Here is a 15461-nt window from a genome sequence, read left to right on the forward strand (position 1 = left end):
GAATCTGTAGGTCGCTTTTTGATTTGGAATTGCCTTCATTATGAAAAAGACGCTTTACTGAAAATTTTTGAAAAACTAAAATTGCGCAAATTTTGTGTTTACATCGTCATATTTTCCGTCTGAATAAAGCTTGAAAATTCATTTTTTTGGACCAGATTCCCCAGTATATGTCGATTCTAACGTATATAAACAAGCGTTTGATTTTACAAATGAAGAGTAAGAAAATTACAATTTTCTTGTAACGTGTAGTGGAATTTTCGAGATGCGAGGAATTTTTTTATTTTAAAAGATAGATCCTTACATAAGCTCCTATAGTCACTACAAAGGGAGATACAGGTGACCCAGTAGTGTGTAATCGGTCTATAACTTTTTTACTATTTGAAATATTACCATTCTGTTTTTATTATCCGATAGATCGACTGAAAGTCCACAAACTAAAAACATTTTTATTATACACAGGGTGTTGTATACAGGGTGGTAAACCAAAGTTATATTTTTATAAATGGAACACCCTATATATTTTTGCATAATTCAATTCTACGCAAAAAATAATGTAACTTTATGTAAACTATTATGGGTCTATCTTTTTTCGTTTCGGAATTATTCAACTTTTCGTTATAAAAAAGACCAATATTTTAAAAATCACTGCAAAGTCGCTTATGAATATTTTCCGATAAATTTGCAACAGAAAAACTTAGAATACCTTGTAGTTTTAGGAAATAGACGACTTTTAGTTAAAGCACGCAGATAATATACAGGCTGTGCCAAAACGCAAAAAGTTGAATAACTCATTTTTTCAAATGGAACACCCTGTATTTTATTAAATGTGTCGACAGCATTTTTGATATGCTTTCTAACGGTATAGGGCTTGCATAGCAAATTTAAAATATTTTTTGAGATTTTTCAAAAAAATATATTTTATTACAAGACAATATGTTAGCCTAGATCTGATAGTCAACTGGTAATTAATTTTTTGAAAAAATATATTTTTTATTTTTTGGAACACTTTAAGAAACATTGTAAATTTGCTATAAAAACCGCATATCAATAGAAAGCTTATGAAAAATGCAATCGATACATGTAAAGAAATACAAAACGTTCCATTAAAAAAAATGAGTTATTCAACTTTTTGCGTTTTATTATTATTATTATTTCCGTGTTTCAAGTAAAAGTCGACTATTTCCTAAAACTACAGGATATTCTGAATTTTTCTGTTGCAAATTTACCGGAAAATATTCATAGGCGACTTTGCAGCGATTTTTCAAAAATTGCTCTTTTTGATAACGAAAAGTTGAATAATTCCGAAACGCAAAGAGATAGATCCGTAATAGTTTATATAAAGTTACATTATTTTTTGCGTATAATCTAATCATGCAAAAATATATAGGGTGTTCCATTTAAAAAATTGTAACTTTGGTTCACCACCTGTGTATACTAAAAACATTTTCAGTTTGTGGACTTTTTGAAGATGTTGTGCCTATTAAACGATGCTCTGCAATTGCTTTCTTTTTCTGATTAATATATCAAACATCGTATGATGGTAAATTAAAAATTCTTTAATAATAATTTTTGTATCATAATTCACGTATTCACAAAAGTGATCGAACGAAGAATCTTTATTACTCATTATTTAAAAAGCACTTACGTGATTTCAGGCATTTTTGAGTGATTTAGTTCATTCTTGAGTTGTAGTCACATATAAAAAAACGACGAAAAAAGTTAAGAAAGTGATGAATAAGGAATAAAATGCGTGATTTTAACCAATTGCAAGGGATTTAGTTAGCAAAAAACTGTTTTGACGCGAAAAATTTTTGATGATTTTATTATTTACCATTTTTTGGCTCTTGAAATGTTTGTAATTGAAAAAAATATAAAATAAAAACTAAGACGAGTCTAACGACAAAGCGCGGCATTTGACCTAGCGAGCTTGGTCCAGTGGTCCTGTAGTCCTGTAGTATTTCAGTAACTTTGAATTGCAATAACTTGGTGAGTATTACAGATATCGAAATGATTCTTGCACCAAAAACTTATCTGAACTATTGGCATTATTTTATCTCGATGTAAAAGTCTATCTTTTAAAATAAAAAAAATTCTCGCACCTCGAAAATTCTACTACACAAATATGACACGTTACAAGAAAATTGTAATTTTCTTACTTTTCTTTTGTAAAATCACGCTTGTTTATATACGTTAGAATCGACATATACTGGGGAATCTGGTGCAAAAAAATGAATTTTCAAGCTTTATTCAGAAGGAAAATATGACGATGTAAACCCAAAATTTGCGCAATTTTTTCAAAAATTTTGAGAAAAACGTCTTTTTCATAATGAAGGCAATTCCAAATCAAAAAGCGACCTACAGATTCGAATTCAGCAGGAAATTCTACATACGAATCAGTTTTCAGTAATCGTGTGCAGTCGAGTCCGGACGGCCATGTTGAATTTTGCTCCCGGACTATTAAGCTTGAACTATAGAGTTTTCTTCAAACGTGGTTCAAGCTTAACAAGCGTAGCGTTAGCTTAGGGTTTAGAGTTATAGTTGAATGTGCGAGATTGGTTTGTGGTTTACAGATGACCATCATCCTCCCCCTACTTTCACACCACCAGAGTTGCCCAAGAAAGTTCATGTCAGAGGTACTGGTTAAGCTTTATTACGCACCGTTTGTCCCAACCTTGCGCACAATACTAGATTTTTTGTTTGGATAATTCTTTGCGCTTCTTGATAAACTCTGCCACCTAGTCCCAAATCCCGCTCCTCCTCCAGGCTTACCAGTCATTGGTTTTTAGAACGTAGAGTAGTGAAGTTAGTTTTGGGAGTTCTGAGGGGATTATTGAAACTTGTTTCTTTACAGGTGACATGAACAGACATGACGATATGCACTGTAAGTTGATTATGCTCACAGCTGGGCCTTGGACTGATCCAGGTCAGTCCAAGACCCAAAAATCGTTCATTAAGACTAGGAATTGTGCAATAGGTAATCGACCGGATTTGAAAATTTTGGTGGCATTGTGTGTAACACCTCTATGTGTTTGAGTGTTTTCCTACGTGTTCTTGTTCTTTCGGTGTTACTTCTACATGTTTCAAATTCGAGTGCGAATAACCGGATCAATTAGATCTTCAATTATGTAGATTTGGATTAGTGAGAAGTGAATTATTCCACGTCCCCTAATTTGAGTTTTTTCCAGTAACTCAGCGCAATTCCAACCAACATAGGAACAGCACGGTGCCCAACATGGTAAACTCAATAAAGCAAGTAAACAAAGTAAAACCAAACGTGACAAGAAACGAAAACATTGTATCGCCCGGTTACAACTCAAGGTAAAATTTCGAAATAACAACCTTCTCGTAAAAATTAATTACTGAAAACATTACGAGTCTCTACTATAGGTTTCTCAGCCACGTCACCCTATCAAGCGTTTTAGTGCTGCTAGAAGCACTGCATGGTTTTCCTCCTCTCCACTATTATGTCTGGCACAGTTTTTTTACCAAAATGCCACTAAAGGGAATAGGGTGATTGTTGGTTGTTAATTTATTTTCTTAAATCTCTATTGGTTTGACATGTGGTGTGCTATCAGCAGTGTGCTGTTTTCAGACCACCGGAACAGGAAACTACGACTTATGCCGGCTATCATCTTGCCTATGAAGTCAAAAAACTCATGTACGCTTAAAGCTAGTACTTACACTTTTCACTTTTTAACTGTTGCTGCTTGCATTTGCTTGTGTTTTAGACCAGTGGCCTAGCTACACATGTCCAAATCTACAGTTTTTTTAAAAATGTTATTCAGTTAAGGCATAATCATAATTGCGTTGCCAGACAATTTAATAATTGTAATTTTTTTTAAATAGTCAAATATGATGTTGTTTAATCTGCGTACGTATGTTACATGCACAAATTATTGAATTAGTATAAAAAATTCCCGGTTCAAAAATTAAACAATATATCAAAATATTTTTTAACATTTCAATATGTTTATTATTAACTAGCAGTTGCCCACGGCTTCGCACGCATGTTCATTTTGAATAAATAAAATAAAATAAAAAGTAGAAACACATAATTTTATTGTGAACTTTAAAACCGTGACCCAATGCGAACCCCAGTAAATTTTGCTTTTTTCATAATTGTAAACAAACTCATTCCCTGTTTAACCCTCTTGTGGATGTAATTTTCAAAAATCCTGAAACACATTTTTTTCTTTTTAACCGTAAGTCCATATGGCAATTTTCTTGGATATAACTTTAAAAGTGAAGGACTTTTGCGTTTAACTCTATTGGGGGTGGGATTTCTAAAAATGCTGAAATATACGTCTCTTCTTTTTTAACCGACTGTCTAAGATATTAATTGATATGTATAACTTCAACATTAAAGAATTTTTTATATGTATAAGTTCAACAATGAAGAATTTTTTGTTTAATCCCCTTGGAGAGGAATTTTTAACAAACGTGACACACGTGTTTTTTTCTTTTTAGACAAACGCTCAAATACCAATTTTCTTGGTTATAACTTCGAAAATGACAGATTTTTATATTCAAGCCTCTTGGGGGTGAAAATTCCAAATCCATTTTTTCCATTTTTAAAAGAAAGATCAAATACAATATAGCTTCAAAGTAATAACGATTTTTTATGTTTAACCCTTTTTGGGGATGGAATTTCTAAAAATAATAAAATACTCGTTTCTTTATTTTTCAACGAATGCCCAAATACCAATTTTCATAAATATAAGTTCAAAAATGACGGATCTTTATATTTAGCTCCTGTAAGGGTAGAAATTCCAAATCTTTTTAAACACGTCTTTCATCTTTGACCGAAAGCTCAAGTACTAATTGCTTGAATACAAATTCAAAATTACGAATTTTTATACAAATTCCAACCCCCTTGGGTTTAGTATTTCCAACTAAAACAGTGTTTTTTACTTTTCACTGAAAGCCCTAATACCAATTAATGTAAATTCAGAAGTTACGAATTTTTATACAAAATCTATTACGCCATTTAACCCTCTTCGGAGTAAATTTTTCGAAAATTTTGAAACACGTCTTTCTTCTTTTTTAACTAAATACTAACAAATACTAATTTTCAAGAATATAACTTTAAAAATAACGGATTTTTATTCAAATTTTAACACCTCGTTTAACCCCCTTAGGGGGTGATTTACCAAAAATTCTTTCTTAGAAAATGCCTATTTTATAAAAACTACCTATTTTGAAAATTTCAGATTTCCATACTTAGCCGTTTAGGCTATGCGTTGATAGGTGAGTCAGTCAGGACAAGCAAAGCAATTTTATATATACAGGTGTTCGCGAAGTTGAGGCGTTTCTTCCAACACGAGACACTAGGCCTTATTTTTAATAAATTTTGCTTAAATCATCTTAATAAAATGTTTTTAATAAAGAAGATAATTTTAAGTTTTTCCAAAATTTTGAATCCGGTCCTGTCTAACTGACGTAATTAGATGACAATTGTAACAGTTTTTTTGATTAGGCCAGTGGTCCTTTGATTTTTTGTTCTGAACAGAATCGGCATCCAAAATTTCAAAATAAGGGAAGTTATTTTATTTTCGTTATCATCAACATTTTACTAAGGTGTTTTAGGCTAAAACTCTTAAAAACAATGCATACTAGGTATCTCTTAAAAGTAACGCCTCAACTTCGCAAACACCCTGTATACAGATAACAGAGTGTCCTAGTTTAGAATTTAACGGATAATGTATTTGTTATTAATAAAAGGAGGTCTAACAGATACAACATCAAAAAGTTACAGTTATTTCAATACGATTTTGTAAATTGATATTAAGTATATTGGTTAGAGTAACATGTATTTTTTAAAACTAATTTTTCTTTGATCGTTTGCTGATAATGATGATGATGATAATGATGAACAATAAATGATAATGATTTTGTTTAAAAAAGCATGTATTTAACAACGTCGTTAAAACACTCTTTTTCTATAGTTTTTATAATTACAATAATAATTTTAATAATCATAATATAATGTTGTAATTATAACGTATCACCTACGTCTTTCATGTCAGGAAGTCTACATAATTTACAACACAAACGTTGCGTTGAGGTACAGTTACTGTGGCTCCTGGCGATCCATCTACAGAAAACACTGCGAACGTTTACAAAAAATTCAAAAAAGTAAAAAACTTTCAAGCTTGAAACTTAATTAATAAGTCAGTTTAACCTTGCTCAACACGTACCTAGCATTAATATTATCAAAAGAGCACTGTTTGTATTTTTTGTTAATTTTTAAAACTGAAATAGTAAAAAAAAATTTTTGTTTTTATTTTTATAAGTAATACTTGAACCGATTTGAAATAAACTTTAGGGACATGTAAGAAAAGATAAAAAAGAGATCACATTTTTTTGGGACACTGTGTAATCTAAAATATTTTCCTGAAACGCGTTCTAAAGTATAAATAACGTCTACAAAATATCAAAAGTCCAACTTTACTAATAACTGAGCTACAGAAGAACTATGATTCGGTTAGAAATTCAGTGGTTCCCAACCTTTTCCACCTAGCGAACCCTTTCTACAATCCAACATAAATTGGCGATCGCCTTGTACATAAATATAAGAAAGTAATAAAACTTGGGAGGGCATTTATTTTCCTTGTTACACATTTTGAGCTCAATGAATCTCATTGAATACGAATTATAAAAAAATAAAAAACTAATATATAATTAGGTAAATGATATGTGGCAACGTTGTCTAACAGTCATGATCGCAATAGAATTTGAGCAACAATAAAAATAAATTATTTTTGAAACGGTTTCCTAGGAAATAATTCCCAGTGTTGACACATCTACACATTGTGATTTTTTAGATGAATTTTAATTTTTTTAAATTAAAAAATCTGCTAAAATCTCATAGTGAATTTTAAAATAATTATTCATCGTTTTGTTACGGAACGATTACTTGGTATGAAACATGAAAACATAAAAAAAATAATAAAAACTAAAGAAGTTAACACAATAAGTTTGTAGCTCCAGATTTTTTAAAATATAACTTTAGGAATTTTTTTAACATTTTTCCCATAATCTAGACTTGCTTCTCAATAACGTACCACTGAGTTGGTGCGCTAGTTTTTGAGCACCCTGTATATATATATATATATATATATATATATATATATAGAAACAGAATAATATTGTACAGTAATATGGACAAAAAAAAATTTTAATGTACAACATCTGCAACGAAAAACGACGCTTCTACTCAGAACAGTTATTCATCAATGGCTATATATTATTATATTTGTCTCCATTTCGTTTTTCGTTGCAGATGTTGTACATTAAAAAAGTTTTTTTTGTCCATATTACTGTACAATATTATTCTGTTTCTATTAATAAGCATTGGGTTCTGTTTTTATAGACACAAAGTGGTGAATCTGTCTTCAGGTGTTCAATAATAACGCGTTCAACAAACAGAACTCTAACTAGAATCCATGAAAATTTAAATTTTGATGAATTTCCAACCTGAAAACATAACTCATTTCTTAAAGAAATTTTTAGGGTTAAATTTAATTAAATTTATTATTTTGTAATCTTTTCGTTGACGATTTAAAATTCACCGGTTGGGAAACACTGGGTTAGATAGATTAATAACTTCTTCATTTGTATCTCAAGAATTTTTTATATTGAAAAACCTAAATCTTATGCTAAAATATGGTATAGGATGAAAATTTTAGAAACGGATTTGCATGTATTAACAATGTATTTCGGTTTTTTCGAAATTTTGAGTTATCAAAAATTATCAAGTTGGTGGTTTTATCTAAATTCCTAATGAAAACTTGCAACATGTGATAATCTCATGACACTCACTTCGTTCGTGCAATTTTGTGACCCCCCGTTTAAATTTATTTTGGCTTGAAATACTCAACAGAAAATATAGATATAATTTTTTTGTGAAAAAACTAAAACAAAAACGATTCCTTTTTGATATAAGTCTTTAGATGCCTTTATAAATTCATTACAAGTAGCAAATGGAATTTTTTTTATATTTATCAAAAAAATAGATACTGGGTTTTGTCGAAATTTGGTGTTTAGACAATACCAGTAAAAAGTACAATAGCTAAGCCACTGGACTTTACTGCTTGACACATTTTGGAAATTGGTGTAAATTTCTGAAGTGTTTGTTGATTTTTCCTGATTTGCCCGTTCTGTTCGTTGTTGTAAATCTAAATAAACGCAAAACACAGTTAGAACCCCACCAAACCGACTAACACTCGTTCGTTTCTTTCCGCTTCTTAACTACTTAATTTCCACTGTTAGCCAATCCACAACAAACGCCCCTAATGCTGTCTGCTGATAGTCAAACCAATAATTCGGCCCCACTTGAAACAGCATGGGAACCATTCCACGTCTTTTCCATAGACTTAGCCTTTTTTCTAGGATCGTTGCATGATTTTGACTCTAGGTTTTTTCCTCGTTGAATGAGCTAGACCGTAGTGCAAGTTTGTGGCGTGTGGCGGCCAAGGGGCGCACTTTGACTTGTCCCTGTTCCAGGCCGACCAGTCGCAGCAGCGGCGGCACCAACCAGAACAACAACGGGGTGGCCCTCCCTGTCGGCCTGGCCGATGACCAAGCCAAAGATTTTGACTTTGAGAAGACTGAAATGAAGTACGATAGTACCGGGATGTTCCACTGGGGGCCAGCGAAGAGTCTTGAGGAGTGCATTCTTGTAAGACAGCCCCAAATAATCAAAAAATTAAATCAAAAATTGTTACGGGGGCTTTCAGGACCGGAACCAAGCCGCCATGACAGTATTAAACGGTCACGTGGTCGTCTGCCTCTTTGCTGATCCTGACTCGCCTCTGATCGGCCTCAGGAACCTGGTGATGCCGCTCAGAGCGAGCAACTTTCACTATCATGAGCTCAAACACGTCGTCATTGTCGGCTCGGTTGACTACATACGAAGGGAGTGGAAGATGTTGCAAAATTTGCCCAAAATCTCAGTCCTGAACGTAATTTATCGCACTTTCTTTGCAACTTTCACATTTTTGTCTCCAGGGTTCGCCGCTGAGTCGCGCTGATTTGCGGGCCGTCAATGTCAATTTATGTGATATGTGCTGTATCTTATCAGCAAAAGTACCAAGTAACGACGATCCGACTCTAGCGGACAAGGAAGCTATTCTGGCGTCTTTGAACATCAAAGCTATGACGTTTGACGATACTATAGGGGTGTTGAGTCAGACTAATGGGGATAACGAGGCTGGCACTCCTGTCGGAAGTCCGATTATCCTTCAAAGGAGGGGTTCGGTGTATGGAGCTAATGTCCCCATGATAACCGGTCAGTTTACATTTTTTGCCACTCAAAAAAACTGATTGTGGGGGTTTTTAGAGTTGGTTAATGACAGTAATGTACAGTTCTTGGACCAAGATGATGATGACGATCCCGATACTGAACTGTATCTTACTCAGCCGTTCGCTTGTGGTACCGCCTTTGCTGTTAGTGTGTTAGATTCGTTAATGTCGACGGTAAGTACTACCAGAACTCCCAAAACAAGCTTTAACAAGGCAGCAATAACGATTATACACTCGAAATAGGGACACTTAAAAATTGAGCATAAAAAATCGAAAACTTTTGCAGTTTCTGCTGAAAGGCATTTCATCAAAATTACAATTTCTTATTGTATTTTTACTAAATCAGAGAGATTACGCCACAAGATATACTTTCCAAATTTGAATTACCTATATGTAAAAACCAATATAGGAAATTCACATTTGGAAAGTATATCTTGTGGCGTACCCCAGGGTTCAATTCTGGGACCGTTACTTTTCACTATATATACCAGCAATCTTTCAACGTGCTTGAAAAACTGTAGAGTTCACCTATAAGCAGATGACACTCAAGTTTACTACAGCTTTGATTTTCATAATTTAAAAGTTGGCAATAAAAAAAAATAAAGTTTATTGCGCTCGTTGAAAACCCAAACAAACATTGTTTATCTATAAATTCTGCTAAATCTAAAATTATGATTTTTGGTAAAAATAGGGATTTAATTGATGTTCAGGTAGGGAATTGTAAGTTAAATTTCACAAAAGAAGCAAAAAATTTGGGCCTCTTATTAGATAATAATTTATGATTTAAAAATCATCTAATAACTGTACTCAAAAAGCATATATAAATCTCAAAAAGCTGTATCCTTATAGACATATTTTACCTAACTTTGTTTGCTTCTGTCACTTTTTAATTATTAATCAATGTCCCCCCTATTTATATAGTAAATTGAGATATCGTACCCATATTCACAATTTTAACCTAAAATACAATCATATCTTTACCATCACACAGAATATCAATATTTCGCCGTGGTTTTGTTTATAATATTTACTTATTCTACAATGAAGTTCCTCTGACATTAAAAAATTCTAAAATCAGCAATTTTAAACATAAATACAAAATCTTTCTTACAAAATGATTTTTCTATTTTTCTTATGTGATTTTTTTCTTCTCTAGAATTTTGGTAAATAGAATTAAATATTTTTATTATTATATTTTTTTATTTTTCTTCAATCACATTGTTTATTTTTATTTTTTGTTATTTCTCATTTATTGACTGGGCCAAAACCTTGATCATCTTTGCTGCCTTTTGGTAAAATTTGTGGTAGGAACTTGAAGAAAATTGTAATTTTGTTATCGTATTTTTTTTCTTGCTGTAACAATTATATTGTAACTGTTTTACTGACACAAATAAATTATTATTATTATTATTATTAATTTTAATCATTATTACTTCATTAAAGCGAATAAACAAAAATCGTAAAACTGGGTTTGAAAAGATGTATAATACCAGGTGCCGTAATCTTATCGCGCACCTAAAAAAAATCGCGATTTCTAATTAAATAAAAAAATGCATTTTACACGCCTGACTGTACCTTCAAAAGGTATCTTCCCTAATTTTTTGGTAATTTTTCACTTACAGACAAAGATAATAATTGAAAAAAGTAAAAAAAAAACGGAGGAAGAACTAAAAAAATATTTAAAGCAAGGCCATAGGTACATCTTACAGAAAAAATAAAAAAAAAGAAACAAATAAATATTAAAGAATAATTACTAATTATTTTTTATAACCCAACAAAGTGCTCTGGAATTTTTACATTAGCATTTGCGTTTTCTTCAATGCATTTTGTGCAATTCTAAATTTCTAAAAAAAAACTCGTAAATTTAGAGGCAATTTTATCTCAAATTGTACTCTTGGACTTTGCAATAATCACACAATATCTTCAGTCTCAGAAGACGAACTGCTACTCATATTGATTTGCAATTTTTTTTACATAATTTAAACGGAGAATTAAATACATTAATGGGCGAAAATTGTGCTTTTAAACTTAAAGGGGAATTAATTTTCAAGTGCACAATTAAGGTGATTACTAATTATGAAATTGAGTCGACAATTAATTTAAATGAAAAATTTAATTTGTTTATGAAATTGGGTCCTAGATTATTCGCACCTTTTATGTGAAATAGTTTTTCCATGGCAAACTACTTTCAAATATTTTGAAAATATTTTTTATCAAAAATATATAAAAATATCAAACTGTGTCTATATTGTTTTCAGATCAGAAAAAAAAATATCACAGCCGCCTATGATTCCTATTTGAAAAAATACAACTTTATGCTATTACAGTTAAACCAATGGTTGAAAAAAATCGCTGATACCATTATTGGATTCTCTGTAAAAAAGTGTCTCTATAATGTCTTTGTTTCAAATGGGTATCTTTTATATAAGGAAGATATGAATTTTTTAATATTTTGCTAAAATGTCAACTTTTGTTTATAATGCGAAAACAAAAGACGATAGCAAGATACGGTTTTGACCAAAATTATTTTCTCAAAAAACGGACCCAACAATGTGTCACTCGTTTTTCTCGAAACCTTTTAGTTTCGGAGATCTCTTATTCAGACATCCAAAATGTAGCACCCTGTATAATATTAAAATGATTATTATTAAATAGAACTTTGAGTTAAAGTCATCACTAAATTTAAATGAAGAATTAAATTTCTTTGTGAAATCGGGCCTAAAACTGAAATGCCATATTTTGGCTTATTTCGGTAGAGACATTTAGGTAAAGTCTTTATTTTAGTTGTTAAGTATGTTTAGTTTATTTTGGTCCATACTATAACCTCCTTAAATATTTTACAATTTTTTAACACCCTGTAGGTAGGTATCTAAAAATTAAAGTGTATAATCATTGTTGCTGGGCGTTCATGGCCCACCCCAAATTACTAAATGAAATTATTTATTTCCAGACGTACTTCAATCAAAATGCCTTAACTTTGATTCGTTCACTGATAACAGGAGGTGCTACACCCGAACTCGAGCTCATTTTAGCCGAAGGTGCCGGTTTAAGAGGGGGCTACAGCACCCCTGATAGTCTCTCGAATAGGGATAGATGTCGCGTCGGTCAAATATCACTCTACGATGGACCGCTGGCACAGTTCGGAGAGGCAGGGAAATATGGGGATTTATTTGTTGCTGCTCTAAAACAGTTCGGGATGTTGTGTATAGGACTTTATAGGTTTAGGGATACGAGTTCGTCATGTGATGCGAGCAGTAAACGATACGTCATTACGAATCCACCCGATGATTTTCAGCTATTACCCACTGATCAGGTACGTAGAAAAATTCTTTGATCATTGTTTTTTCGCTTTCAGTACATAAACTCCACTTTTTTGTTTAAACAGATTTCTTATCTGTTTAATTTGAAACTGAATTAAAAAAAACAATAAACAAAATCGGTTTTTACATGTGGATGTTGCTCCTAGATGAAATCATTACTTCATAGACCAGTTCTTATCTCGTTTTAAATATTTATCATTATATTTACAATTATTTAACGTGTTAAACAACTTAATGATTTTAATGTTTTTATGGAAAAAAAATACAGTATCATAACTATCATAAGTAAATGAAGTACAAGCCCTTAAAAAATGTATCAAAAAACGGTGTATAATTATTTTAACAAAAAATAAAATGACGAAAAAAAATTTTATCTTCAAATTGTATACAAATTGGCGCATAGCTCTTCAGCACACATTCTAACAAACTCAAGAAATATAATAAAAAAATTCTCTCTTAGTTATTATTCTTTTAGTAGTTAAAAGTAAAGTGGAGATTTTTTTCTTTTAATTTCTTAAAATATATTTAATGGGTGATAGAACCAAGAAAGAGACCAAGCTGCTCCACTCTTGGACGTCAACTTGTGATTTTTATATCCATAAAGCCAACTAAAAAAATTGATCTGACAACATACGATTAATAAAAAAAATTAATCATAAAATGGAGGTAGTTCACTCATTCGAATTTATTTTTTATTAAACTGTTTATTATGTAATTAATACAACAAAGCAATAATAATATACTATGAACAATGAACTAATTGGTAACTGGAAAATATTTGGTCAGTTCAATCTTTTCCTTTAAAAAAATTAAAGCAAAATCTCTGATTTTTCTCAGAATTTATTTTTTTCGAGCGCTATTAAACGGCTTCAGCTGTATTTACGTTTTTAGTTCTCTCATAGTTAAATTTATGTCAACCTCTTCGTCTGTTCCCTCTTCTAAGCTCCATATAATTTCAAATCTCTCAATTATTGTCAGAACTTTTCGTTTTGTAAATTTATTTATGACGAAAAATGGAGTAAAATGAATACTAATTATCACTAATCGCCAAATTTGTTCTCAACACATTGAAGAAATAAATGTATGCGAATACATAAGTTTTAAATCGCAAAAAATCAGAAAAATCAAAAAGACCCATGTGTAATTTTTTCGTTTTTCATTCAACTGTAGTTATAAATTTGTATCTCCAAAAGTTTTGTAGTATGCCATTCTATTTCTTTATTTAAAGTAAGTTTTAGTAAAATGTCCAACCATAAACACAACAACTTGTTTAGACCTTTTACGAAATTAATTAAAAACGTACTTTAAACATTCAGTTAATCGACAAAATTGTGAAGCCAAGAAAAAAAGCAATTTTATGGAAATGAGAACAAACCAGTGACAGATTCTAAAAATTATTTTAAAATTCACGTTTTTTATTTAATGTTATCAGGTCTCAATCAGTATCAACATTTTCCACTATGTATTATTACTGCTGCTCTTAGAATTCTCGTGATATCAGCACTTTCTGCTTGTGGAGAGAGGACCTTTTCAGAAAAACTATCAAAAATTATCTAAGAAAGACAATGTTCCAAAATCGATTCAATAATTTTCCTAACTTCCTGCTTTCCTGCAGTGGAAAGAGAAATACCCTATGGACTAGACAAATAATATTTTAGAAAATTTGCCTAGAGTAAAGTAAGGTGAATTTATTGAGTAAATTGTGTAAATATTAGGTATGTAAATACTCAAAAGTTGATGTACCTGCAAAAAATTTAAAATTATTTTTATTACGAATAGTTTTATTTTTGTATAAATATTTTGTTCCAAAATATTTTTAAAAATAAACAGTTGCTTTCATTTATTTAACTTAGTAATTTTTAGCTCCTATTTTAATCAAAGTAAGGGGCGCAATATTTGGGACCTGTACACGGGCGGACAGTTGGCTTGGCTTGGCAATTCAACCGTAAAACGTATATTTTTATAAAAATTTAACACCAAGAAGATTAGATAAAGTACTAACGTCAGTAACTTAGTTTACCATTTCTGTTATTTTTATCAATAGACCCGATTTTTTTAACATTACAATTAATAAAATAATAATTGGAAAAGCTTCAAGATTTAGAAAATTCAGGTCAAGGCTCATTTTCATTTATAAATTTTTGCGAAAATATTTTTAACAATGAAACTTTTATTAAGAATTTTCTGAATTACTGAAAACGGAATGATTCAAGTTAAGAAGTTAAGTTTCAATGTTGGACTGCATTCGTAATGTGTAGATTGTTTGATTTCTTTTTTCAACCAGTTCCTATCTTTTTTTTTGGGTATTGAAGACATTTAGTTTTATAAAAAGTATTGAATACCACCTACGCTTTGTTTTCCAACTGACGTCATAGTTTTAGAAAGAAAGGACTTAAAACTGCGCAATGACATACCCTTATAAACGTAAAACAGGTGCCAAGTATTTTTGGCGATGGAAAGGTTGGAATTGTGCCACTGATTAAAATAGATAACTTGAAATTGCAGCGGCGACTCGTCTTAAGAAAAACGTCTTTTTTTCTTCTACAGAGTTCAAAATTGTCACACATTTACTTTTACATGTTTATACAGGGTGAGTCATTGATATGGGCATGCCCGACTGCACCTACACTGTCAAAGATATCGAATCGAAATCAATCAAATGGCACTGCAAATGGAAAGTTAAAGTGCACGTTCTAAAATTATTTTGCTTTATACAGGGTGTTTCATTTTTGCATTGCAGCTTTTAACATAGTTTTTTAAATGGCGCCCTTTGTATCTTTGTACATATTTAAATTTGCACTTTTTTAGGCTTTATAAATCAGTTTGGTTTTTGCAATT

General features: G+C 31.3%; 1 protein-coding gene across 1 annotated transcript in view; it reads left to right on the forward strand.

Moving 5' to 3' along the window:
- Positions 1-15461, forward strand: part of slo (slowpoke) — an 84107-nt gene that overhangs the window by 66466 nt on the left and 2180 nt on the right. Inside the window, exons 18-26 of the mRNA XM_015983935.2 lie at positions 2571-2633; positions 2852-2881; positions 3186-3318; positions 3593-3658; positions 8506-8680; positions 8739-8963; positions 9010-9289; positions 9341-9477; positions 12254-12616. Of these exons, the coding sequence (XP_015839421.1) occupies positions 2571-2633; positions 2852-2881; positions 3186-3318; positions 3593-3658; positions 8506-8680; positions 8739-8963; positions 9010-9289; positions 9341-9477; positions 12254-12616 (1472 nt within the window). The remainder of the gene's footprint in view (positions 1-2570; positions 2634-2851; positions 2882-3185; positions 3319-3592; positions 3659-8505; positions 8681-8738; positions 8964-9009; positions 9290-9340; positions 9478-12253; positions 12617-15461) is intronic.

Source organism: Tribolium castaneum, chromosome 7 (genome assembly GCF_031307605.1).
Source record: "Tribolium castaneum strain GA2 chromosome 7, icTriCast1.1, whole genome shotgun sequence".
NCBI lineage: Eukaryota > Metazoa > Arthropoda > Insecta > Coleoptera > Tenebrionidae > Tribolium > Tribolium castaneum.